This window comes from Myzus persicae, unplaced genomic scaffold (genome assembly GCF_001856785.1).
Source record: "Myzus persicae strain clone G006 unplaced genomic scaffold, MPER_G0061.0, whole genome shotgun sequence".
Taxonomy (NCBI): Eukaryota; Metazoa; Arthropoda; class Insecta; order Hemiptera; family Aphididae; genus Myzus; species Myzus persicae.
In genome coordinates, this window is record NW_019100469.1 from 597,230 (window position 1) to 624,189 (window position 26,960).

Here is a 26,960-nt window from a genome sequence, read left to right on the forward strand (position 1 = left end):
ATCACAAACCTAGGTCTTATTATAAAAAAAAAAATCTCGCGGCGGATTGATTTTTAAGTGGTTGTCATCAATACCCGAAACAATGACATTTTAAACAATTAACATTATTCTACAAAATATATATGTATATATATTTGGCCCGGCGGAAGCAACATTAAATATCGTCAGACGCTATTGTTCCCATTGTAGAATGATCTACATCAGCAATTTAGCGCTGTTGCCTCCGAGGTGAAAACCTATTAGGCCATTTAAGATAACAATTTATTGTGATATATATTTTTTTAATCGGACCGTTTTACTTATAATCTCGATAATATAATTGAAATGAACAGGACATTCAACTAAACAATAACTAACGTTATTGCTTCGAGTTTGTTAATGGTATAAAATAGCAATTTACTGACTTCTTTTTAAAAAACTTAACAGTATCTTATAGCTACCTATATTATTTTTAACAATTTAACTTTAGAATTTTCTTTTGAAAAGTATGAAAACATTAATTTAAGAAGTTTAATTTTAATTTTCGTGGAGACTCAAGTTTTTTGTGCTAAAATAAATATTTATTCTTATACATATAATAATAGCTAAACATTTTAAAATATTAATCAATGAAACAACTACGTTGCACATATATTTTTTTAAATTTATTAATCTTGAAAAAAGTGGAAGAAATAATTTAAAAATATATTTATGCTAATTAAACAAACATTTATTTTATTTATATCCTCTGTGTTTTTATTTCATTATCTGTGTTACGATTATACTACGTTTAAAAATGAATTTAACAAAAATAATCATCATAATGTTGTTAAAAATATAGTTTGAAGAAGGATTAATATAATATGAATTGTAATGTAAATACTAAATACATTTGACTTATATTATGATACATTGTATTAAAATGAACAACACATTGATCATCGATTATATATCAACCTGAATGATTCATATCAAAGCCATAATGTACAATGAAGAATACATATACAATAGATTATAATATTGTCAATTACATCTAAAATTGACTATAGTTATATAATAATAGCTGTATGAAGCATTGCACAAAATTCCATAAATTTAAATTTATTTATAAAATAGTGAGCATGCCAAAATGTTAACGTAGTTATTGTTGGAAATAGTAAAATTATGCACGAATTTCAGAATTACACTAGAGTGATAGATATCAATATTAGATTAAAATGTAACATGCTGTTGAATAAATTAATTATGGTTAAAGCCGTTCAAGGTTTATATGAATGCAAATTTATTTAAATCACAAGTAGGTCTATATTTCATAATTTGTGAAAATTAAAATATTACAATTATTACTAACTATATTATTGATTTAAGTTGTACTCTTTTGTAGAGTATCATTCAATGTGGTTTATTATATGTGTTAATCATTAGGTATGTAGTGATTTTCAATGTGTCATCTGAACCTACGGATATGTATAGCTACAATATAATTATAGTATTTGATAGATAGTACAATCATTATATTTTGACCAAAAAATATTCATCTCCTAGTATAAAGTATAATTAAAGAAATGTCTTAATCATTGGAATTAAATAATTTTAAAAAGTTTAAAAAAGTTCACCGTATGATGTAGAAAATAAAAAACGAATTTGTTATTGAATTTTCGTTTTCAAAAATTTTTTGACGTTACTCACATATTATTGTTTTGGTCTTAATAATTTATTGAATGTTTATACTTATAACTTAAACATTAAATTTATTGATTATTATCAAAGGTCGTTGAATATCAGATTAATTTGTTTTTATAGATCAGCTGATGAGTTGTATTTTAAGTAAAGTGTTATTATTTTCTTTCAAAGTACGACTTAAAAATTATCAATAATTTGTTGATTGGTATTATAAAAACTTATCAAAATATTAGTGTATATTATTTATGGATTTTCTAGCCATTCCTATGATTATAACATTGACTTGGAAATACCAGGAAATGATCGTAACCAAATTTGGCTCTTGATAACTGCTACTGTGCCACCATAGAGTCATGTTCGCTAAATTCCCAAACGTAATGGGCCCCAAACTTTTGCGGACAAAAGTTCGAACACATACCCATAATACTCGTAAGGTAAACGGTTCAACGTGCGGAATCCTCCTTTTGTGCGCAATAACTCCATCGTGAAAACCCCCAGGCCCAGGTTATGAGTTTGAAACGCGTTGAAAAATTCCATAAACTTACAAATCGTGAGTTCGTGACTTTCTTGCTCGTGATGCGAATTTTCTGTTCGTATGTATAAATAGAGAAGATGTGTGTAACGAGCGAGGGAGGGGGTCGCCTTTGGCTGACCCGAAGTCGTGGAACTAATTAGACGATTTTTTTCTTCCCGAGAACTAAATTGAAAATACTAAAATTAATAGTTTGCGAAAAATACGTGTCAATCTTAAAATTGAACGGAGATTTGACATCGAAATGATCGAGTTAAAATATTTGTAAAACATATATGACAATAGTATAAAGTACAAGTAAAATATGTATTGGTGGCACTCGAGTTCGTAAAATATTTGAAGTTAATGTCATTTTTGTACTCATATGTAATTTTATACGGCAAAGTGAGGATCAGGTAATTTACTCGAGTGCAGACCATCAGATTTTTAAAATGTTATGGGTTATAGGTACCTACATCTAAAAAGTTTTTTATTTTTAAGTAGGTATACCTACATTGTTGTTATTTCATATTCAAATATAATATTATAATTTATAGCAAATTATAATAATTAGCTGGTAAGTAATAGCTAGGTAAATATTTTATATAACAAATTAACGTATTTGGATGGTCGTTAATTGTTTGTATACATTTTTAGGTCTTATCGTTAAACAGCGAGAAATTCAAAAAATGAACTAGTCGCATCCAATAACCTAAGTTAATGAACTTTTTGAATTTTTTTACCCCTTCAAAAGGTGTTTTGCGTGAAACCGTATAAGAAAAGCACCTTCTCTTTGCCACTCGGCTTCTAAACGGAGTCAAAAACTTGTTGTAAGGGCAGCACCAGTTAAAACTTTCTTTCGTCCTTAGCGATCAACTGCCGTCGTTTCGCCGTGAGAACTTTTTTTTTACCGACATTACACCGATGCGGATCGCGACGAAAGAGAGCAATAAAAAAAATTTTAATGGCCGACCTGTTTTGTTGGGTACCTATTAGAAGTTTTCAAAACAATCTCGCAGGATCGCAACTGCCGGCAAACTGCGAGTCCTCCGAAACACGCAAACAGACTACGCGAGTGACGTGTCATCGGTATACTCAAACGCGAGCAGCGCGTACACACACACACACACACACACACACACACACACACACACACACACACACACACATACACACACACAACAAAGCCATCTATTGTTCGACAGTTTACATATTATATTATATTCGGTAAAATAATGGCATCTGGACAGTGGAATAGGTGAGGGGGGGGGGGGGTATTTACCCGCGGAATTCAACGCAAAAGTCATCGTGTGCACATTACACACCTCGACTGGTGTGATAAGGTGGGAGGCGGACGAAACTTTGGCCCTCAGCCGTTATAATAGTCCGATCGGTCGTCGGTGACATTGTTCTGGGCCCAGGTGATCGAATTCACGACCTGCAGAGCGGCTCCGCTCCGGAAACGCCTCCGGATTTCCGGAGTCAACCGTCGTCGTCCACCGTTCCCGCCACGCCAAAAACGCGAGTAAAGTTCGCCATAGACAGTCAGCGTCGGGTGGTGAGTGGTGGCGATGTGCGAGTGCGGACGAAGGGGTGGTGAACACAGCGTACACCGAATGGGCGGACTTTGGCCAACAACCACGCACGACATTATTTCTACCCTCTCCTCGGCGGCTCTCCGTCGCCAAAATATTACTCACTACTTCCCTCCCCCCCCCCACACACACACACAACCCACCCATTACCCCCCAATCACGGCGAAAGCGCATTGCGAAAAAAAAAATCGTCGCAATAAAAAACTTCCGACGAGTGATAACTCGGCAGCAACGCACAATGTCCTTCTGTCTGTCGCCATTTACCGTAGGCATTGAGTTTGACATAATATTATTATTATATCGTCTCTTCGCTCTATAATTAAAATGATAAAAAAATTTTGTTTTTAAAACATGTCGTTCGATTTTATGGCACCGCGAACTTTTGATTGGCCGCACTGTGCGCGCCGAGAAATCCATTGTTTTTTGGCAGACCCGCCGCGCCGTTACGTACAGTTCATTTCGTTTTATTCCTATAATATAATTCAGGCACACACGAATTGTTGGACGATTTTTTTATTTTTTATTTTTCGTTGTTTTACTTTCACTATTATTACTACTATTTACAAAAACGAAATACTATGTCACGCGATAAAAAACGAATATAAATTTAATCATCTACGAACAATGAAAACAACGCAAAGTTAATAAACAATATGTGTTGTACGGAATGTATACAGTTGTGATGGAAATAAATAAATTCGTAATAATAATTTTATTTCGTGTTAAGGTCGTAGTAAAAACAAAAAAAAAATAATGATATAATATAACCCTCAGCGGTTATTATTATTTTTATTATTATTATAACACTATTGTGTTATTGATTTATCCATAATATAATATGCGTTACATTCGAATCATCGATATTAATTTCAAAGATATTTAAGACAATTAATGTAAAACCAAAAACCAATATAATTATCCTTACAAACAATTCAATTAATATTATTCAACTAATTACTAGTAGTTATGTCTGCATAATATAATATTATTTTTTTTTTTTTTATTGTTTTTTTTAGTTTTATAATAATGGTCTGATTTAATGTGGTGAATTGCAACAACCAATTAACGATTCAAGTCCAAAGCTAAGTTACTGTTGATTCTAGCCTGTAATACTATATTATGTCATATGACATAATTTTATATAATATGTATATCTTTCAGATTTAGGAACTTATTTCCGATTTCGAAAGCACCCCAACATTATACTCAGACGTCATATATTATTATGTACCCGCTCTGTTTGGATGCAATGTACAAAGTTGCAATATTAAAACTACAAAATAACTCTATAAAAGTCACACTAAGACTATTGCAAATACGATTATAATATATTAGAAGTACATATAGGTCGTGATTTTAATTTGAGGTTAGTGTTGTTTTTGGTTTTATTATACGTGCCCCATACAGTATGATTAGTAATAATATTGCATGTTAAAGACTTGCTCATAATTTTTAATAAAACACAAGAATTATGCTGCTTTTTATTTTATTCGATTTACTTACATTATGCAAGATTACAGGTTATAGTTTAAGAACTCATAGAATGACTATAAATTTTACTTATCTGCGACTAAGATAAACTACACGAATACCGTTAGCTTCCATACATAATTAAACTGATTTTCAAATAGCTTTAAACAGTAGAATAATTTACATAAAACTGTAATGATAATGGAATATCAGTTTGCTTGACAGCTATGAGAAATTTGTCCTTGGTCCTGAGAAAATGTAGCATACATACATTTAATTAATTTCAATTGATTTATACATTTGTATCTTGTATACATTTATGTGTGATCTGGAATAGGCATATCATGTTTTCATAATTTTCTTAAAGTTTAAATTGAAAAAAAAATTTCGTTCTGTTTTATTTGAGAAATAACAAAAAAGAAACAAACTCAAAATAAGTAATATTTTTTTAATTATAAATTTACACTAAAACAAAAGTGAAACAATTTCATTAATATTAATTTAAATAGCTTTTATTGTCATGTATAACTTGTAGTTTATCACGTCATGTGTATAATAACAAAGCGTTCATACTACAACTTATTATTTGACTTTAAATAATATACGACGGTATTAGAGTTTGATTAGGTCAAACAAATCTTAACAAAAGAATATTTAACGTTCGAGAATATATCTCGATACACTGTTGCAAATGGAGACAATATAATAATGTATAGTAATGTAGTGTTTGTATTCATATAAAATAAAAAAAACAATTGTTGTGTATAATACTGTAACAGAAAATAAAAATAAAAATACGATTGAAGCATCTTGTTCCATGCAGTTTCAAAGTAAAAAACAACTATTAATAATTTTGTCCAGAACAATTACAACACAATGCAGTAACAACTACAGTCCTTGTTTTTACTTTATTTTTAATTTAAAAAGTACCTACTGCACAAAGGACCCTTGAAGTGTATCAGAGAGGTCTGGGACAACCGGAAAATTGTAATAGAAAAACAGAAGAGTACAAAATAACACACACACACAGACACACACAAACACACGTAAATGGAAAAAAAACGCTTTGCCATGTGTTGTACCTGAATATTTTAACATTTATTCACATTCCTTGTAAAAACTTAGCACCCTGCAAAAAGAGCTGTGTTATTATAATATGTTTGCCGAAATTCGTTGTAAAACGTAAAAACGCGGTCGGCGAATGTTTAAAAAATTCGAAACATGCAAATGAAAACGGAAAATCTGCTGCAGGCAGAGCGAGGGGATAGCGAAATTAACTGTATAATAATATAAGGTAAAAAAAAATGAAAAGCGTGACTACGATAAAGGTAGATAGGTAAATAAAAAAAATGAAAAATGTCTTGGAATGAAATTTTTCGGTCAAAGGGATCGCGGTTTTTTTGTACGTTTAATGGTAGTTAAATTCTTTTGTACGATGGAAACGATGCAACTGCAGCCAAAATGCTCCCAACACTGCAGCACGACAGAAAAAAAAAATATTTTCGCCTCGGACGTTTTATTCTTTCTCGGCTACTTTAAAATCGTAGTGTCCAGTTTAATAATTATATAATATATTATATCCGATTCAACTCTAGCCAGAAATCGCCATACTCATCTCACTCACTCCTTTCTTAACTTCAAAGAACCTGCGCCAGTATGCGACACATGCAAGGAACACCTTTCCATCGATCACATCGTCACAACATGTCTAAAATACTCCAAAGCACAGAAAATCTTCTCCAATCCAACTTCTCTTAGACTATAGTTCAACGAAGAAAACATAAATAGAAGCAATATACAAGTTCTTTCATTCCGTAAATTTAAGTATTAAATTGTAAATATCTGTGTGTTTAAATTTTCAAAATGTTTAAAATTTAAATTTTCTCAACCTGTTTTCTTTTTCTCTCTATATTGTGCAAGTGAATCCTTCAAGTCAACCTAACCAATAATGTTGACGCCTTACTTAAAATTTGAAAAAAATAGTAATCGTTACACATTATGTAATGTAACAATGACAATAAAATATTTATATTCATTGCCTTGGAGTATAATGTCAATGTGTGGTCATAACGCGGCTGACCCAACCGTCTGACTGGCTTAATATATACCACGACTACGACCACGGCGGTGATGATCTCCGAAAATCCGGCAAATAATAATTTTGTTTGTCCCATATTTGCATATTACATTATCATTATTATTATTTGCCGACACCGCGAGTGTCGACTTTACGACTAGTTGCCGTTTCTCCCGATCGGTCCTTTATTATGATAGACGTCGGATTAGCCACCTCCCACCCTGAAACTCCATCTCAATCGTTATAACCCCTTCGCCAAATCTTCCAGATCCCCTCACGCATCTTCACCCCGAACTTTGCGGTGATTTCGTCACGCGAATACGAGACGTCTCCAATTATTAACTGTTTAAATGTGACGTGTTTCCAGTCCATTCCAATTAGCGCAATTTATTGATTCCACTCGATGACATTAGGATATTATAATAATACAATTAAGGGTATGTTATAAGTGCACGCGGTATATCATTATAACAATATGGATATTAAAATATGGAAAAAACCAAATCAAAAAACTTGGAGAAATAAAAATAAGCAACTGACATTTGGCCCCCAAACAGAAATGAACAATGAGTAATATTTTTTTTAAAAACTATCAAACTAATATGAACTAGTTTAGTAATAGGTACACCTAAAACTAATATAACGTAACGCTTATAATCTTTGTTGTTGAAGCGAGTTGATCAATAAAAAAAAATGTATATTTTATTTGGTTTCATATATAACAGTATATTTGTACAGTCAATTATATGTTCGGATAATTGCTAATAACTGGAAACGTACACTCGGTTAGAATTCCTGGGAATCCTCTAGAATAGTCGAAAATATCGAAAAATTCACTAGAATCAATTACTGTTTATTATGTAACCGTTACGTTAATGAACGGAATATTTCAATTACATATTCAAATGTATTGATATAACACAATGTACATAGTTCAATAAATTATACATTAAATACATTAAATTGTATAAATAATATTATGTTGAACTCAAATATTATAGTTATCACACTCACCTAAGTACACGGTTTGTTGTTTGTTCCATCGAACCAATTACCGATTAAAAAAAGTAATAATAATAAAAAAAGCAATAGTTATAGGACGTATTCTAGACCGTTTGCGAATTATTACAGAAATAAATAATTTATTTGTGTAGAATATACGGAACGCACTATTATGACGTGAGTATGGGCAAAAATAAGATAATACTTGCGGTTCGTGGTACATTTTATGCGTAGTAAATTATCATTAGGGTGTGTGGTTATGAGAAGACAAAGTCATGTTCTCCATAGCTCGCACATGTCAACAGTTCGATATTTTGTCACTTATAATCGCATAATATTAAATAATTGATTGATTGATAAATTGATACCAGTCCCATGATATTACGATATTTTTATACCGAAAACAGATTCAAACGTTTTAATATTACGTTTACTTTGAATCCATTGAACAACTTTTACCATTTCTTTATTTGAATAAGCGTAACCCACCGTTGAGTAGATATACACAAATAGTGAAAAATATACACATTTATAAAGTCAAATTATGATAAGTGTACGTCAAAATGTATTTAAAAGTCGTTTGAAGGCTCTAAAGACGACGATAAGGTAAAACCAAACTTTTTTCAAAATCCATATCACCTTCAGTTACACCGATCAGTGCGTTTGAATGAACGTAGGACTTTTTACCATAAAAAACAGCCTGCTTGGAATCCCTTTAGCAGCTGATATTATTTTGGTAGTGATATGCGGTGCTCGTGTTTTTTTTACACCTTCTCTATTCGTTGATCATAATGGATATTGATACTACCATTTTTATTTTCTTATCTCATGTCAAAAATACAATAATGTATTGCTTTTCGTCGTTTCATAAACATATAACATATTACAAACTAGTTTTTGATTTTAGAAAGTTCGAATTTTCAGAATCATCGAAAAAAAGATTTGACTACGCGTTTATATTTCGGAGAATATGATCTAAATTAAGTCAAACAAACAAATTGAAAATTCATAGTGTTGTTTTCAATCACATGATTCAAATTGTGTTTATGAACTAAAACTTCAAAGCAAATGGAACATAAAAAATGTTATGTGAATAATTCAAAGAAAATAGTAAGTACCTACTATAATATATTATTATGTATATATTAAAACCTATTCAAGAACTTAAGTCGGTAAATAAGTATATTTTATTTATTTTATAATGGTTGCGTTATGGTGAAAAATCAAAATTTGTTCAAAATTTTATAATGCAATATTTTTCTGAATTATTTATTTAGCAACTCAGTTATACAAGACAGCTGAATGATAGTCTGCAGTACGAATATAATATTAAGTTTTTTTTTTTTTTTTGCTCACTAAACGTACAACAAATATTTATAAATAATATAACATTTACCTGAGAATAAAATAAATTATAAATCAAAAAAATCACTGAGCATGATATATATACAAACAAAAATGAGTATCCAGAGATAAACAAATAAAATATGTCACAAAGGTGATACCGTTATAAATATTATATCAACACGATGTTTCCGTGTTATATTTTTACTTGACACGTTAAGCACAAAAAGGAAAGTTACGAGAATAAAAGAAAACATACGGAATATATTATTCTGCCGATTCAGTTGTAGACACTGAATAATGTATACGCGTATATTTATATAACTAAAACATAATTTGAATACCTACCATGGCTACATCAAAGTTTCATTATCAGTTACATAAATTAAAATCCAAATTGTTCATATCAATATAATCGAATTCTTAAATTAAATTGACTAACTATTATTTACTAATGTGTATAATACAATTATATTATGCGAAAAATATGCCGTTGAAGCGTTCTTAAACTTCTGATAGCCTGAGTTATATTTTAGCCCATACATGGAATACATTTTTAGAAAACCATATTATGACTTAACAATGAACAGGCTTTTCAGCATATTATATTATATTTAACGTATAGTATTGAGTTTCTCATAATGATACTCTTTTTTTCCAAATGATCATATACAATTTAAACGTTTAGAAAAAAAAAACTCATAGATCTTAGACATGTATGTATAATTAGTAAAAGGGACGTTTTCATGTTTCAAGCAGTGTTATAAAAGAGCAGAACTAAAAACTCTTCGGATTTTTTTATATTTTAAATTTGAATGGGTGAATGATTTTGGTTTCATTCTGTTTTTTGTAGTAAAATTGTCTACACAACAGAGTTTTAATGCAAACAGTAATCATACTAATGATTGATTTATATAGGTAATAATATGTATAATATTTTGTACGTCACCGAAATAACAAATTATACGTCGAGTCGAAAATCGATTGCAAGTAACAGGTATACCCTTATTTGACCTTTCTATATCACACTCGGTATACCCTCGGTTCAGATAATAATAAATCAACATTGGCAGAAGTTTATTTTTATAAAACGATGCTAGAATTTGGCGATAAACAATAATGTAGACACTTGCCGAAAGTGTCTACAACGGAGAGTACCTACAGAGTAAATATTTCTTTGAACATCGATGACAATATATTGCGGTCGATTATACTATAATTGTTGTTTTTCGAACGGATGATGACGAAAGTGTTTTGAAATATTATTAAGTACAAGTCGTGAAATCTAAAAATATGCTTCCAATAGTCATTTGATCGTGGTAAGCAATATTATTATACCTATGTTTCTAAGTAAGTTTTACTCAGTACCTTTGCGCACGCTTGTGTAGTCGACCTCGCAAATTAAAATATAATATAAACAATCCGTGTGCGTATATTAATACTATGTTTCACCTAATTGCAGGGAAATATAAACACTGTTATTTTTTTATGGGATAGTATATATACATTATAAACATCGAGTTAGAACTCCAACGATAATTATTACTTAACAACTCTACCAAGATTACGAACTCCACTGATTTGTGTTAGTAAACGGGGAAAAAAGTCTAGAGAAAAATATGTGCGTAAAAAAAATACCTTATTATTTATTATTATAGGCTACCTGTATAATTATTTAAAAATATTTTAGTTTTAACTATTATTATTATATACCTATTTAATAGTATTATACATATTTTACCCATTACTATAATTGCTATCATTATATAGGTATACAATATTATTTCCTACTCGACTTTCGTAGGTTAGTTCATGTCATCAAATTTTAGATTTTCTCCAATTTTATCGAAGTTTATTTTTGCTATAACAACACTATTATTATATCTTAAGTAATTTGGACAACTTCCATATCGTTGATCCCCACCGCGAGATTGAATCTATTATTCCTGTAGCTCTCTTCGCATTTAACGACTCTTCGTGCACGTTCCATTCCTTGTGGACCCAACGATTTAATTCGTCGTAGTTTTATACGTTTTTCCGAACCAACCTTTTTTTACGTTCCTGTAACGCAGTACAATCAAAACGTTCACTGGTTATTCATTAGTTTCTTCTGTGAAACGACGGTCTTAAAAAAGATACAAATGAAAAATGGTTTCAACGGTTCTCCATAAATGTTGTGTCTTGAAGTAAAAAAAAAAAAAGATAGTCCATCGTTAAATTCCGCAAAAATGACGACAATTATAAGATGTATTGGTAATAATATACAATTATAGCCAAGGATAAAAAGAAATGAGGACGTCGTGTGTATAATACCATGTAAAGCTGTATCTGGTAAGCTAATATTAAATAACTATGTGGAAGACGATTCGATTATATAATTTGGAAAAATTTCATTTGGCCTTTTTTGCACAGGAATTTTTGGTCGTATTACAGTAGTATTATATTCCTTTCGATCGTCCTACGTTAAAGTTTTAGACACCGTATTAATGTATACATGATATAGTGTAGGTTAGCATAATATAATATAAAGTATTGCAATGTATATCGCGTACTCCCGTTTCGTGTTATTATAGTACGTTATAGTGTCGCCATATTATATTAATAAGTAAAAAGTTTTTTTTTTTACTAAATTATACATTGCGTGAAAAAAAATCAACCTAACACGCACGGCGGTGACTCCGGCGGTGACCTTCGAAACGGCGGTGGACTTTAGTGTGTGGTTTCCCACACGTTCTACGCAGTTGTTTGTAGTCAACAATTGTTTATCTGACTTTTTCTCCTCCCCTCTACTCGTCACTATACATTTATTATCTATACCCGTTCTCTGCACCACCAACAACTACAGTATTCATATTTTTCATTACCTACTAAAATATTGATTTTTGATTTTATTGGCTGATCCCCGAACACTACGTCGTAGGCCAGCAGATGGGAGAGGTGGGTGAACTATCTTTGAATTCTTACCAAAAATATTGAAATTTTCAAGTTTTACAGACACATCTCTATATCACATAATATTAATTAAGGGCTCAAAAAATCAAATTCGTTGAAAATCAATCAATATAGGTAACAATAATAAAAAAAGTTCCAAAATAGCTTTTATTTTCGGCCAATTATTTTTGTCGCACGTGTTTCGTATTTTCGACATCGTTTAAGTTTCACGTCATCCTGAACACTGTTCGGGAATCATTTCGATTGATTGCACGGCATTGTAAATTTATAGATCACCATTAGTCGTATAATAGTTATCGACCTCTCATAATTATCGACAGATAATGTAGGTTAAACATGTGATGCCAAATAAATGGAAACTATTTTTAAAATAATGGACGAAAGATAAAACATAAAAATGTACGTGTCGCATGTCACAGTGTAGAGATTTCCTTCTGTGGCGAAACTAATCATAACAACGACGGCGACGATGACGAGAACAACTTTGATAACGATAATAACGAAGATAATTGTATTAATATGTATTCGGTGTGCCACCGACGTCACCGATGACGCGTATCCGAACATTTGCGTCGCAGACCGTGAAAAATATGTCTGGCACGTAGTATAAGCCCGGCGAGCCGGTTAACGAACGGTCTTTGGGTACGCCATCGTCACACGTCCTCATTGCCACAAGTACTGTCGTCGGAGTCGGAAGAGGAGACCGAACCCTTCGAATCGTCATATTGTTTACAATTTATTATTATTTGCAGTGTTATGACGATGATTTCGTTCCATTTCATAACATTTTTTAGTAAAAAAAATTGCCGATCGACTACTATGGTGCAGTGTAATCTCAGGCACATAATATTATTTTTACTGTGGATACTTCGTTACGACATAATATCTCAATAGGTGCAATAAATTGGCCAAACTGGACGATATAATATAGGATTTTGAACTGGGTGTATATAAATCAAGGCGCGTTGATAATAATTTCTATAACGAGACTGTTGTTGCAGAAAGCTAGATAACTCGGGCAGTGCGAGGCCATGCTGAGACTATACCAAAGAGGTGTAAAAACAAAAATCAAGACTTTATAATATCATATTATAGTAGGTAATTGTATACGTTTGTAGACGTCATATTATTGTGATTTATATAATATTATTATTCCATATTAATTATTTCGTCCTATCGATTCAGCACGTGTACACAGCACTACCTAGTATTTTATAATAATAATATTTATCATCGTGTAACTACAAATATTAACGCTAGGCGAGTACAGTATTGATATTGTGTACTTACTACTTGTGTCGGCTTTCAGCTGAGGTCCCGGTGAAGATACCCAGTTCAGTTTCATTTCCTGTAACACACAAAATAATAATTACTTTTCCAATCCAAATATTTCGATTTTTAATATAATAACATACAGTCATATAAAAATACATATATATTTTTCATTAAAATTAAAATTTTAAATATTCATCGGAACAATGGTGCGTGTAAAGTATAAATTCTATTATATTTACTTCACAACAGTTAGGGAGTGATAAATTATTTTCATTCATATGTGTTTAATGATTATATGAATTAGTAAATATCACGAAATAATCGTATTCATGAAACGTCGAGGTTTCAATTTAAAATAAATGTGTTTTGAAACACCATACTTATACAGCACACGAAAACATGTGTGCTTTTGGCTGAAGATCAGATATTACCCGTGTTCTCGAAATTATACCTTTTTCTAAACAGAATATTATGTATTATTATAATTTGTATGTTTCTTCGAAATGTAATAATACATTATCAATATTATGAAAATAAGAATTGAATTATCTTCTCAGAAAATTTGAGGCAGTACATAATATTTTAACGTAGACAAGCCTCGGGGATGTATGTAATATAATATTATTTTTAATTTTGAGTATTAACAGTTTTTGTGGACAATTTAAAAAAATTAATTTTATGAATTCTGAGAAATTAGTGTATCAGAATTAAACAAAAGAATACAATATGATAATAATAAAAACCAGTACCTCAGATTTTGTTTTTGTTAAGATTACACAACACCTACAGATCCATGACCACATTTCCACACACAACACCCTACTATACTTTCAAAAAATATATTAAGAATATCAAAATTCAAACTAAGTACTATCATGCTTATTGCGTACAAAAAAAAATGTAATACGATACAATTCTCATTATGCGCATTACATATTTTATAATAATGATCATTATGTAATGCTTTAATAAACTGATAAATCAATCACTTTATCTTCTTTGGAAAACTTCTTTGGATTTTTTTTATATTATATTAATTAAGTTTTATTTTTGTAGAGAATATACAAAATATGAGTCACGAGTTATAAACGTCTCCGGTTGTACAATGCAAATATTTGCTCCCAAAGATAACAAAAAAATAATATATATACTTGAACAAGTAGGTACAATGGTACACCATTCACAATATACATAATATCTATAATTTAGATGTGTTAGAAACCTAATACTATCTTATTTTGATTTTTGGCTACGATGATGGTTGGTTTTGAATACTATTTTAAGCTTAGGATTATATTTATGTTTCCCAAAATAATATATTTTATCATCGACGTGCATGTAGTGAAATTGACGATACAGAGCACCGTGTTAGAATATACGAACCGAATAATGAATAACTACTATAATAATTGTATTATATTATTAAATTTGAATAGTGTTATTACTGCATAAGTTAACCAAAACAAATTCACAAAAAAAAGTGATAATAGTTTTATTTTTTTTCCAATATGTTCACTCTATATCAAGATTTTAACCAACTCTGACGTGATATTTTGTTCAATATAATATCCAATCGGAAACGTCTACAATCGGTGGTGGTATTTTGTTTCATACTTGTGATACATTTTGACGAAAATGTAAAATAAATACTTACGAAAAATTCCCGGCTAGTAGTAATTACGTAATACTTTATTAAAAATATTTCTAACGACCCTACCTTTTGTTTGTCGTATCCAAATATTTGTTTGGGCAAACGGGATAATTTAATATTAAATTGTATTTATAGTGTCAATGCGATGCAATATTATGGTAAAACACAATTAATTTAATAACCTTAAGGTTGAAACCTATGTGGGTTTATTAAATATATAATAACGTTATTTTTATACACGGGTACGTAAAAATAATAATAATAATTTCGATTGTCTGTGGAGGTTTTTTTATGCACAAATGTTTACGATAGCGCAATGTAAAATGTACAAATTTAAACTACCGTTATAATTAACGATACACCGAGTCACAGAGATTAAAATAAAAAATAAAAATTTGTAATAAGTATAATATTTGATTTTAGGTGATTAATCTAGTTATGGAATGAATTTAAAAGTAATTTTAATTAATCGGGATTTCCATAATAGCATTTGTATTATACACTACGCGTTCAATATAGAGTGTACTCGATCAATAAACAAACATCGTATGTGTGCAACTGCTGTCAATGAGCTGCATTGCCTCTCGTCAAATGCCAATCAGGTATTTCATGGTAAAATATAACTCTTAATGATTGAAACATCTTCTAAGAATATTCTCCGCATTTTTAATTTAGATACCAGCAGATACTCTTGAAAATCAATGTTACTTGCTAATATTCATTACACTTCGATTGATATAGGACCCTTTTCTTGAACAGACTGATCGATGAACTGCAGATAGTAGATGGCAATTCACTCATTTGAGGTGCACACAAGCTTTGAATTTCAGCAGGCAACCTCGTGTAATATACAATACATCATGATAATATGTCCAGGGGATTAATTTAAATGAAAAAACTGAAGTTCCTTTGAGACAGCTTATTTCCAACTATCTTGTGGTCTGTACACTACACAATGACCAACTTTATCCCATCCCTTTCCCCCCCCCCCCTCCCCCCACACACACACACTTTTGATGATTTAATAATGAATTCATACTGTTGTACCAATTTATTGACTTTATGAATTAATCACAAGTTTCATCGGTATTATGAATTCAAAAATTGTGGGTGCCTAGGAAACCCGAGGTTCTCTTCAATCTGCATGTCAATGATAGAAATAATTATAACGGCAGAAATAATATTTTGTTAAAAAACAAGCACGTAGGGTTTTTTATTTGGTTTATAACTTGTCACTAAAACTTGTAGCCAACACTTGCATCGTTAATCCTGTTGATATCGATAAGTGCTTTGTTTGTAGTCAGTGACTGGAGAAGAGGTTTAAGATGACAAGACGTCTGGTGTTTGATTCTGTAACGTAAATATTTACATCCTTCAATTGAATTGATAAAACGTTTAGCAGCTCACCTCTTGCTATCCTGCCCACACAATGCATTTTGTTACTATGTTGTTCAGACGAAGTGAATTTATATAATAAAAATTGTGCGATAGGTTTACAGTAACAGTTACAACTTACAAACGTATACTATATTATAATCTGCACAAGATCATTCACTAAGTATGCATTCAACCACTTTTTATCTTGTAAAATGACGTGTTTATTCAAATTCTAAGTTTTGGAATTGTTAAGAATACTTACTAAACATCATATTTTAAAATAATTGGATTTTTATACTATTCAAAAATAAACCGTTTTCCATACAAACTTCTATTTTTATTGCGAGTTATAAAACAGATGTATTTTTTTTGAAATGTTGGTGTATATAAATATCAAATATGAATTATTAAACTAGCCGAGGGTATAATATTAATAGAAAATAATAATTTTGTATCACCACAGAACTATTCTTACACGGCATTCAACTTTAAGGAACCAAAACATTTAATATGGTCTTTAAATAAAAGTACATGAAAAACCTAAAAATAAATATGTTAATAAATAATTAATGGACGAAATTGGGGTGGAGTGAGCATGCTAGATGTCTACACAATATGTCATGTCGTATAATATTATATATTTAATAGTTATGTCTATAGTAATAATAATAATAATAATAATAATAATAATAATAATAATAATAATAATAATATTATTATAACCAGATAGTATTTGTTTATAGCAAGTAACGTTAAAAACACAAAACTCAGCGTTGTTTTCGTGGATTTTAGTACCTATAATAATTATAATAATAAGAGGTATTATCAAGAACAAACTAATGGAAATTTACAATTTAATTATGATAACATAAAAGAAATGTTATGTCTCAATAACATTAAGCCATAGAGATATTACGTAGCCGAGTTCAACGTGAAAACAAATTAATTGAATAACGAATTATAATTACTAATGAAAAATAACTTCCTTCTGTAAATATATAATGTTAAGTAATTGTTTTCAAAGCAAGGAGTTATTTCCCAACATTTTTAAAATACACTGCACAACTGTTTTGATAATAAAATTAATATATTATATGACTTGTGTGTGTATTTGTTTATTTTAATTTCTCAAATATATATTGGTTTAATGTTAAATGTAAACGCCACATCGGAATATTATTGAACAATCATATGAACACGATAAGTTACAGTTCAATATTCTAAGGTCATAAATTAATTACGTTAACAATAGTAGATATGAATGATAAAAATTAAGAAAATTAGATAAATAACCTTAGATTCTGGTCAATTAAATATTGTTATTGGAACCAATGATCAAATTTTCATTTGTTGAGATATTCTGCTTGAAATTAAGATTTAAATAATAAACAGTAAAGTGAACGCCGAGTGCGCCACTAGAAAGTAAAATCTCAAATGGTACTAAACTTATAAATAGAGAGAAAATGAAGTGATGTTTTACGACATAAAAGTGCAATTTATTTCTCTCAGTTATTTTGTCGGTATAGAAATAATTCTAATATATAATACACCAGTCAATAGAAGCAGAGAACAACTCAAGATTGAGGAGGTAGGGGTGCCGATATGTATCACAAAGTTGTGATCATACCTATTGATTTAGTCATACCATAAAAACTGTATGTACATAATATTTTGATAAACACATTGTTCTTACAATGATAGTAAGTAGTAGACATGGTAGGCAGTAGTGTATTGATTTTCCTAAAATAGATCGTGCATACTATTTATATTTTTATATTCAACAACTCTTATCAAAGTACTATAATAATAGAATATAAGGAATGTATAATATTAGGAACTCGATAATATTATACAAAACGTGTGTGTCTTATAACTTTAAGCATAAAATGCATACTTCGGATACCGTTGGCTTTCTAGTAAAAAATATGTGGACATATGCCGCAAAAAAAGAAATTCTTCAAGTAAGTGTGTATAAGTTCACAATCCGAGGTATCGTCTAACATCAAAAATAATCAGTAAAAAAGTCACTATATATGTATATGTGACGTCGATGGATATTCGAGATAACAGCTATGTGTTACGAGCATACGGTTTTCCACACTGAGTTTGTAGGTTATGTCATTTTATTAAACGGTTTTCTGCAATATTGTGAGTCCATCCATGTGTGTGTGTGTGTGTGTGTGTGTGTGTGCGCGAGCACGCTCTTTCAAAATACCGGTATCTTTTGTACATTAAGTGAAATAAATCATTGACTTTCTCGATTCATATTCTTACGATCAGTGAGTTATAATACTATGTTTTCGGAGCGCTTGTTAAAGATTTCGAAAGGCTTCAACGAAATATGTAATATGAATAGTGAATACGTTAAATATTTATGACGTTACCTATATTGTAAACAATGTTTTCCATCGCCATATTGTCGCCAATTATAAAAACTAAACTAACCAGCGAAACGTAATGACTCTGTCCTGGGGCTGTTTTCATACGAAACAATAAATAACAATAATGATAATATTATGATGTTTGTAAATATTTATTCGAAAACAAAAATAATTGTTCTCGAGATGTCCACAGATGGTCCTGTACAATTATGGTAATTAATATCAAACATACAATTCTGTAATAATCTTGTAGTTATAAATTGTGAGTAATTGTTTGTTTTAAAAGCACTACCTACTCATTATAGACCCACAATTCAAATTGATATTTAATCGTGAATAATTATAAAACGGGAGTATTAAATGCCTGGGGGCTATTGTCAATGCTATAACGTCTTCAAAAACAACTTTGTGTACCGTGTTGCGTACACCACAATCACAATGAATTATATTTCTAAACTTTGTGTTATGTGGTTTTGACATTAAATTGCTTACGGTTCGAAAATAATAATATTATACCTAGGCGATTGAACGGTCTGAAAACTTATTTCACAGTGGGTTATTTATATGTTTTATCGTTGTCGACAAAAACAAAATGTAACTATTTCACACATTTTAAACTGTACACATATTATTATATACAGAGTTTTTTTTTTTAGTTCCATCTCCAATCTGCTAAGGATATATTTTTTTTCTGAGAGATGTCTTTCCAATAATTACAAAATCACATTTGTATTAAAATATCTTCTTCAAGTTTTTGCATCTTTTAAATTTTAGTCTCTGTTTTCGTCTCATATTCCGATGTATTGTAGTTTTTTAAAAATATAAGCTACAAGTATCAAAATAATAATAGTCAATTATTAAGAGTTTTCCCCAACATTGCACCGTTATAGATAAAACTAATATTATACACACTGTGAAATGGTTGGTATATTGCTCTGTTTATTTAAGCATTAAATTATTGAATATAAAATCAACATTTGATTCAATATTCGATATTTTGTACATCAGGGTTTCGAACAAATACTATTTGGAATTAGAAATTTGAAATACTGAATGACAATAAGTAATATAGTATGCAGATAACCGAAATAAATTCACAAATGAATAGCCATACATGCATGATGGGGCATGCTATCATTACAAGGGTATTACTTTATTAAGCATTGATTTCAATGAGAATTCTGTTCGTTGTCGAACAGTGCATCGTCATATTAAAATAACTACCTACGTAGGTCAATCTTTTATTGGCGGTATGCAGAAAAAAAAATATGAAAGGTACGATGCACGCATGCATATTACTCATTTTTATTCTAATACCGTTTTCGCGAAGTGAATTCTCGTCACATATTGTCATCCATCTCCATTGATGTAGCTAATAATATACAACGTCGTGTGTGTTTAATAATAATACATCGCACTATTGTGCGTAAAGAGGACGTTTTCTTCGAGTGCGAAGGGGGTGGTTGGATCGAAACGAGTGTTTTTCAAGAGCTTCACGAGTGTTTACCCGTATCCGTTTCCCGTTTTACGCTTATGCGAAGGACGATTTCTCAAAAGTCTTCGTCCACACGCCAGCGTGTAGATGATGCACTTCGATAGTTGTTATTGTCATTCACGCTCCCCCCACCGATTATTGTTATTATTATTATTATTGTTATCGTCATTATAATATAAGCTCTTCGGTAATAATATCGTCCCGACTTAAGGCTGTCCTCACTCTTTCTTTCTCTCTGTCCCTCTCTCTCTTCACACACACTATCACTCTCTCTGTCTCTGTCTCTCTTACTTGCCGTAATAACATTTATTGCAACTATCACATTCCGTTAGAATAGTTTAATATTTATTCAAACTTTACTTAAACAGAAAAATATTGTAATAACAGTTGATTATGTTAAATAAGCGAGGAGAAGATTTATATTATATTTCATTCGTTTTTGAGTTAGCAGATTGAATTAAAAAAAAAAATGACAAAATCTGTAGATGGAATAATAAAAATACAGTTACTTTGAGTTAATTAAAACGGCTAATTGTTGCCTTTGTTAATAACACAAAAAAAACATTTTTTTTTTTTTATAACAGTATAAAGTTTTTGTTATTATTAGATGCCAATAATAATTATTATTATGTCAAGTACAAGACTACTTTAATTAGCATTAGCACTAAAACATTTTAATTATTTAATTTATCTTTTACTTACAAATAATTAACAAACAATACTTAAAAATTGTAATTTTATCTTGAATAAGAACATAACAAGCTCTTCAAACTAAAGACACGCTTTATGTAACATTTCATCTCGTAAACTGTAATACAATATTTATTCTAAGTGGATATACTCTGTACAACACAACGATTTATATTTGTAAACTACATAACACTGTATTGTATTTTACACTAGAACGTATAAATAACAATGTTTCTCGTTTTATGGAAAAGTGCCCATGTTTTTAATATAAGCTCCTTCAAAAGTCAAAAATCAGAGTTTATTGTTATTATTCAGTAGGCACTGATCAATTATTTATCTATTATTTCGTTATCTAAATGTTATAAATTTAATAATTATGATAATTGTTCAGACGTACAAAAAGTGGTGCAATTTTTACTTTCAGAGATTTTCATGCAGACCATCTGAAGCAACCCAGTTTTCAGCAATATAACTAGTAACAAATTGACAAAATAAAAATGTTTCTTAATTTTACTTTATAATATGGTACAGTAGTTTAGGTAGGTTCCAGGTAGATGGTACCAACGGTTTATTTTAGATTACTGAATATAATTAAACCAACTTCGGAGGACAGGTAATATTACCAGTAGCTTACACACGCCATACTTATTGTAAATAAGACGTCGTCCAACGTCCCATTGACTTGGGTTGCACTTCTGACGTTATCAATTTTCCGTAGATTGATTAATGCATAATATAATGCTATATGGGAATGCGGAGAGGGGGCCAGGTTATTTAGGCAAACTTTTTAAAAATAATTGAGATCACATAAAAAGTTTTTCTTGAATTAATTATAATCACGTTGTATCACAACATTCTCAACTACAATGATTGGCTTACCACATGAATATAAGTCTAACTGTAGGAATAATTTGAAGTATATTTATTGTATGCACCCGGTAGAAATCGATGAACTATATTTTTCGAATACTGTTGAAATATAGTTCGTCATCTAAACGGTTTATAATAAGTAAACATTTATGCCCACATTTTATGATAAGTCGTTGTATTATGTAACATTGTACTTGCTGGTCACCTTTATCACTGTACTGATTTTTTATTGAACACTGCAGTGCCTTGCGAGGCGACGGCTGCTCGAAAATCCGCAACTTAGTGCGCCGGATCTTTTTTTATCGAAATCATGCTCCACCGCGAACCGGATGCTCCGGATGTTATGGTTTTGATATATGATAATCTTTTCCAGACCACGTTTCGCGCATTTATTGCAAAACAGTTGTGACACGAGGGTTTTGGGTTTTTCGATTAACATCTTCTTCTCTTCGTGTCTAGCCGTTGCGAAACGGAACTACGAGTGTATTAAAACGACAACGAATGTTTCCTCTCGGAGTTAAGGAGGAGGGGAGTGGGATCGCAAGAAGTTTTAGCCATCGTGGATAGTGTGTAGGGGAAAGAGGATTCAAGCTGGATAAATGAAAATTTAATTGCCTGGATCTTTCAAAAACACATGGTTGCTCTATAATAGCAGCTATGACGACGATGAAGATGACTTACACTGAAACTACCACTACCTTACTACTATACTTCCTTTTACTGCTAATATGACTACTACTGTTATAATTACCACTTGTTTTACCTCAACTTAAGTACAGCTATAGCACTTCGATTACTGCAGAATTTCGATGAATTACACTGTACCATAATTATTACACTAGTACTTGCCAACGAAAATAGCACAATAAGCACAATCATAGTACTGTTATAGATAGGAATAAACACGTTGACATAATAATAATTGTGTGTAGGACGTACAATTATTGAAGACAATCAAATATAAGAATAAACAAAATATATTTTGATTTCAATATTTACTATAAATGTTAATTAACTTTAGTGAGTTGTTCATGAATGAAACAAAGAGTTTGTTAAAAGAATTTAAAAAAATATTTTTTACATAAACCATTTAAGTACAGTTTTGATATGATCCAAGAGGCAAATTATTCGACTTTGATATTTACTTGACTGTTTGATCTATTAGACAAAAACATTTCATGTGTGACAGAATATACAAAAGTACTTTTGAGAAACATAATGGATCTCGTTTTAATATGAATCGTATGTGAAAAAACATTAGGTAAAAAATAGCTTAAAGTCAACAACATTTATATATATATAAATATGTGAGCTAACATGTATAACTGATTTAAGCAGTTTATTTTTTATTTGCATTAACTGTTTATAACATGTTAAATGATATTAAAATATGGTACGATATTATGATAATGCTACGGTATTTTACTCAAACAGTTCATATATCAAAAACAAACATTTGGTAAAAACTAAAGAAAAATCAGTTTTCTTATAATACCTAACTATTATTGTCATTGATCTGTTCACACCTAATAGCAATTTTCAAAATTCATAGAAATGTGTTAGTGTTTATAATATTAAATTATTTAGCAAAGTTAAGTGAAAAATAATTATATTGTGTTGTTCCAATTAATTTTATATAAAACCAAAAAAACCCGAATTGAAAAATATATTTTTCATATCTGTAATACCAGTATAGTATGATTAAAACATAACAAAAAACACTTTTACATTTATCAACTTAAGGACAGTTTAAATTACCATTTATTACTTAAAAACTAAAAATGTAATTCCGAATACTCTTCTTTTACTTAACATTTCAATGCTCGATTTCGGTAGCAATGCGTTAAGCGAAGCACTCCATATTGTGTGTATCTTATGCCCCATTAAGCGTTAGGAACTTTTTTTTGAACACTTTCCAATTCATCAATCAAGTTAACTTTTGCAAAGTTCCATAAACTTAACTAAACATTTAGTTTTAAACGAATTGATGAACCGCACGAGCATAAAAAAAGTCCTATACAGTAAAATATTTGAACTTGTTTTTTTTTATTTATTTTAATATTATTTTATTTATGCAATTTAGAAAGCTACAATTTTTGCTTTTACAAACAAAAAAAATCATTTCAAAAGGGAATCCATTAGTTTACCGTAATTTCTTATTACGGTCATAGTTTTGGGACAATATTTTTCTTAGGTAAGATAATAACATAATCTGTGCAATTATTTAAAAAGGTTTTATTAGTGATAGTGAAAAAGAATTACCTACCAGTATTTGGTGTCATTTTTTTGAAAAATACTATATTTCTCGTTTTCGCAAGTCACCTTTAAAACGTCCGCATGTCCTTTCATTTGAAGTATATTATAAATAATTTATTTATGGTAATTTAAATTAAATTAAATTATTTACCATATGTATAATAATACAGCTAATATTATTTTTATAAATTATGTCCGTTTATGATTATATTTTAATTGTTTCAGGTCTCATTGCAAAAGAGTGGTACATTTGAATATCATTTAAGTACGCATCAAATATGAAATGTATACATACAAATTATTCAAATTATAAGCTCATAATTAAACCACTTCTGAGAATCAAAACATATATTATTTGGCATGCATAATGTATGTGTGTCATATTATTATATAGAGTTTATTAGTTTAATATGATGTATTATATTTGTGTATGTATAACAAAATCAAAATTTACCACTTATACCTAAATAATAAACATAAATTAATATTACTTGTCTAAAATAAATACGATTCCTATTATGGTAAATATAAATCATATTAGTATTTACTTGAGTCTGCAGAACTTAAATAAATATAGAATTCGATTTTTTTTTAATGTGATAAAATAATTGTTCTTTTTATGGTTAAAAATATGAAATGTATGAAAAATAATGTTGTTCTTGTGTGCTCTTGGTTTCTATTTATTTCATACATATATTATTTATTTGTTTGCATGGAGCTTCAAAGGTGATTTTGAAATATTATTTTTATTCGATACGAAAATACATTTTTGTTATTATATTATGTTAGTTAAATGATCAAATACTTGTAATCTTATTTCGTCCTTAAGTACAGCTGAAAAATAATGGGTAACTATATACCATGCAGTAATGTTAGATACTACCACTATCACGTGGATAAAGTGAGACGTTACAGTAGTGGTAGAGAGAACAGTAGTGGTTCTAGCATGAGGACATTTTCGATGAGGTAAGACTTTGCTCCCTTAAAAGTAATAGATATAAAACTAACTATGGTGTTTACTATTATATAGCAATATTTATTGTATTATATTAGTGGTTCACACATTTTTAGTACAAAATTAAGCAAAAAACTGTCACTATATTATTTGTATTAAGTTAAGAGTAAGTTATTTAAACTGAAATATAAAGTGAATATAGAATTATTCAATTATATAGAAATCTGTTAAATGAAATCAGAAACCAGAATATACAACCAATAATTTAATAATTTAATACTCTCTCTTATTTGCAAAAAAAAATAAATTGGTTATAAATTTAAATGTAAAACCCACAACTACCTATATAATATACGAATTAATATTTTTCAGCACAATATACTTACACGCCTAACATCTAAGCTCAATTTGTTGTCAAAGGTTAGAAGAGTTGAGTCAAAAGCGGAGGTAGTTATGTCTTATGTGTCGTCCCTCACAGCAAACACTGCGTGCAGTTCGGCTATTAGTATTATTTTATGACGGTCCGTGTGTGTAATTTTCGTACAAATTAACGTACCTTAAGTAACCTAACCTAGACGAACTAAACTTAGAAAGTATACCTCTAACATAGCATAATTGCATTCGAGTTCACCAGTCAAGCACAAGAATGGTCGCATGGTACACTACACAGTCGCGCTTCGATTTTCGTTCATATAACCTATTCATATTTTACATTTATTTCAATACCTACATTATTTGAAATGATTATTTAAATATAATCTGACGATATTTTAAAATATTCAAATACAATTAAAACCACATGGTTATTTTCCAGGGGGGCACAGCGCCGATCACTCGCCTCCCACAGAAGATCCGCCACTGAAAAAGACGTTGTCAAAATACGCCAATTCTAAACGAACGAGGGGGTCGACCTCGGCTTTATGAATATCAAATCAAATCTCAAATATGGTGTATTTAAACGGTAAACGACATCATAGCTATTATCTCGGTTTCGGTTTTATTTTCAGCGATAAGTTTGGTAATCGAGAAAGACGAGCGTTATAATATGCAACGGCTGTTTTTTTAATTATTATTATTATTATTATTATTATTATTACGCTGTCGGTTTCACACGTCGTCGGTCGTAAGTCAGAGGAACGACTAGTGGTAGTGGTGGGGGTTAGGGGAGTGCTGCACACTGCACGCACGCCGCGGTGGCGTTTAACACAGCATCTCGTATTGGTGGTCATGTGGGGGGGGGGGTGTCGGACGATACTTAAAAAGTTTAGCGGACGGGAATGAAAATCGGCGCCCGTGAGATAACGCGGCGCACAACAACAGACAGGGCCGTATCGCGCGCCGCCGGTTTATCGTCGTTATTTCAAACGAGGTTTCGCAAAAGTCACCGGCCGCCGCCG

General features: G+C 30.4%; 1 protein-coding gene across 3 annotated transcripts in view; it reads right to left on the minus strand.

Annotated features, from left to right (window-relative positions):
- Window positions 1–26,960, minus strand: part of LOC111039100 (nucleolysin TIAR) — a 345,265-nt gene that overhangs the window by 173,029 nt on the left and 145,276 nt on the right. For 2 of the 3 annotated variants that reach the window (XM_022322614.1, XM_022322459.1), the window contains exon 2: window positions 13,904–13,961. In XM_022322614.1, coding sequence (XP_022178306.1) covers window positions 13,904–13,961 — 58 coding nt within the window. The remainder of the gene's footprint in view (window positions 1–13,903; window positions 13,962–26,960) is intronic. The other variant, XM_022322531.1, reaches the window with a different exon arrangement.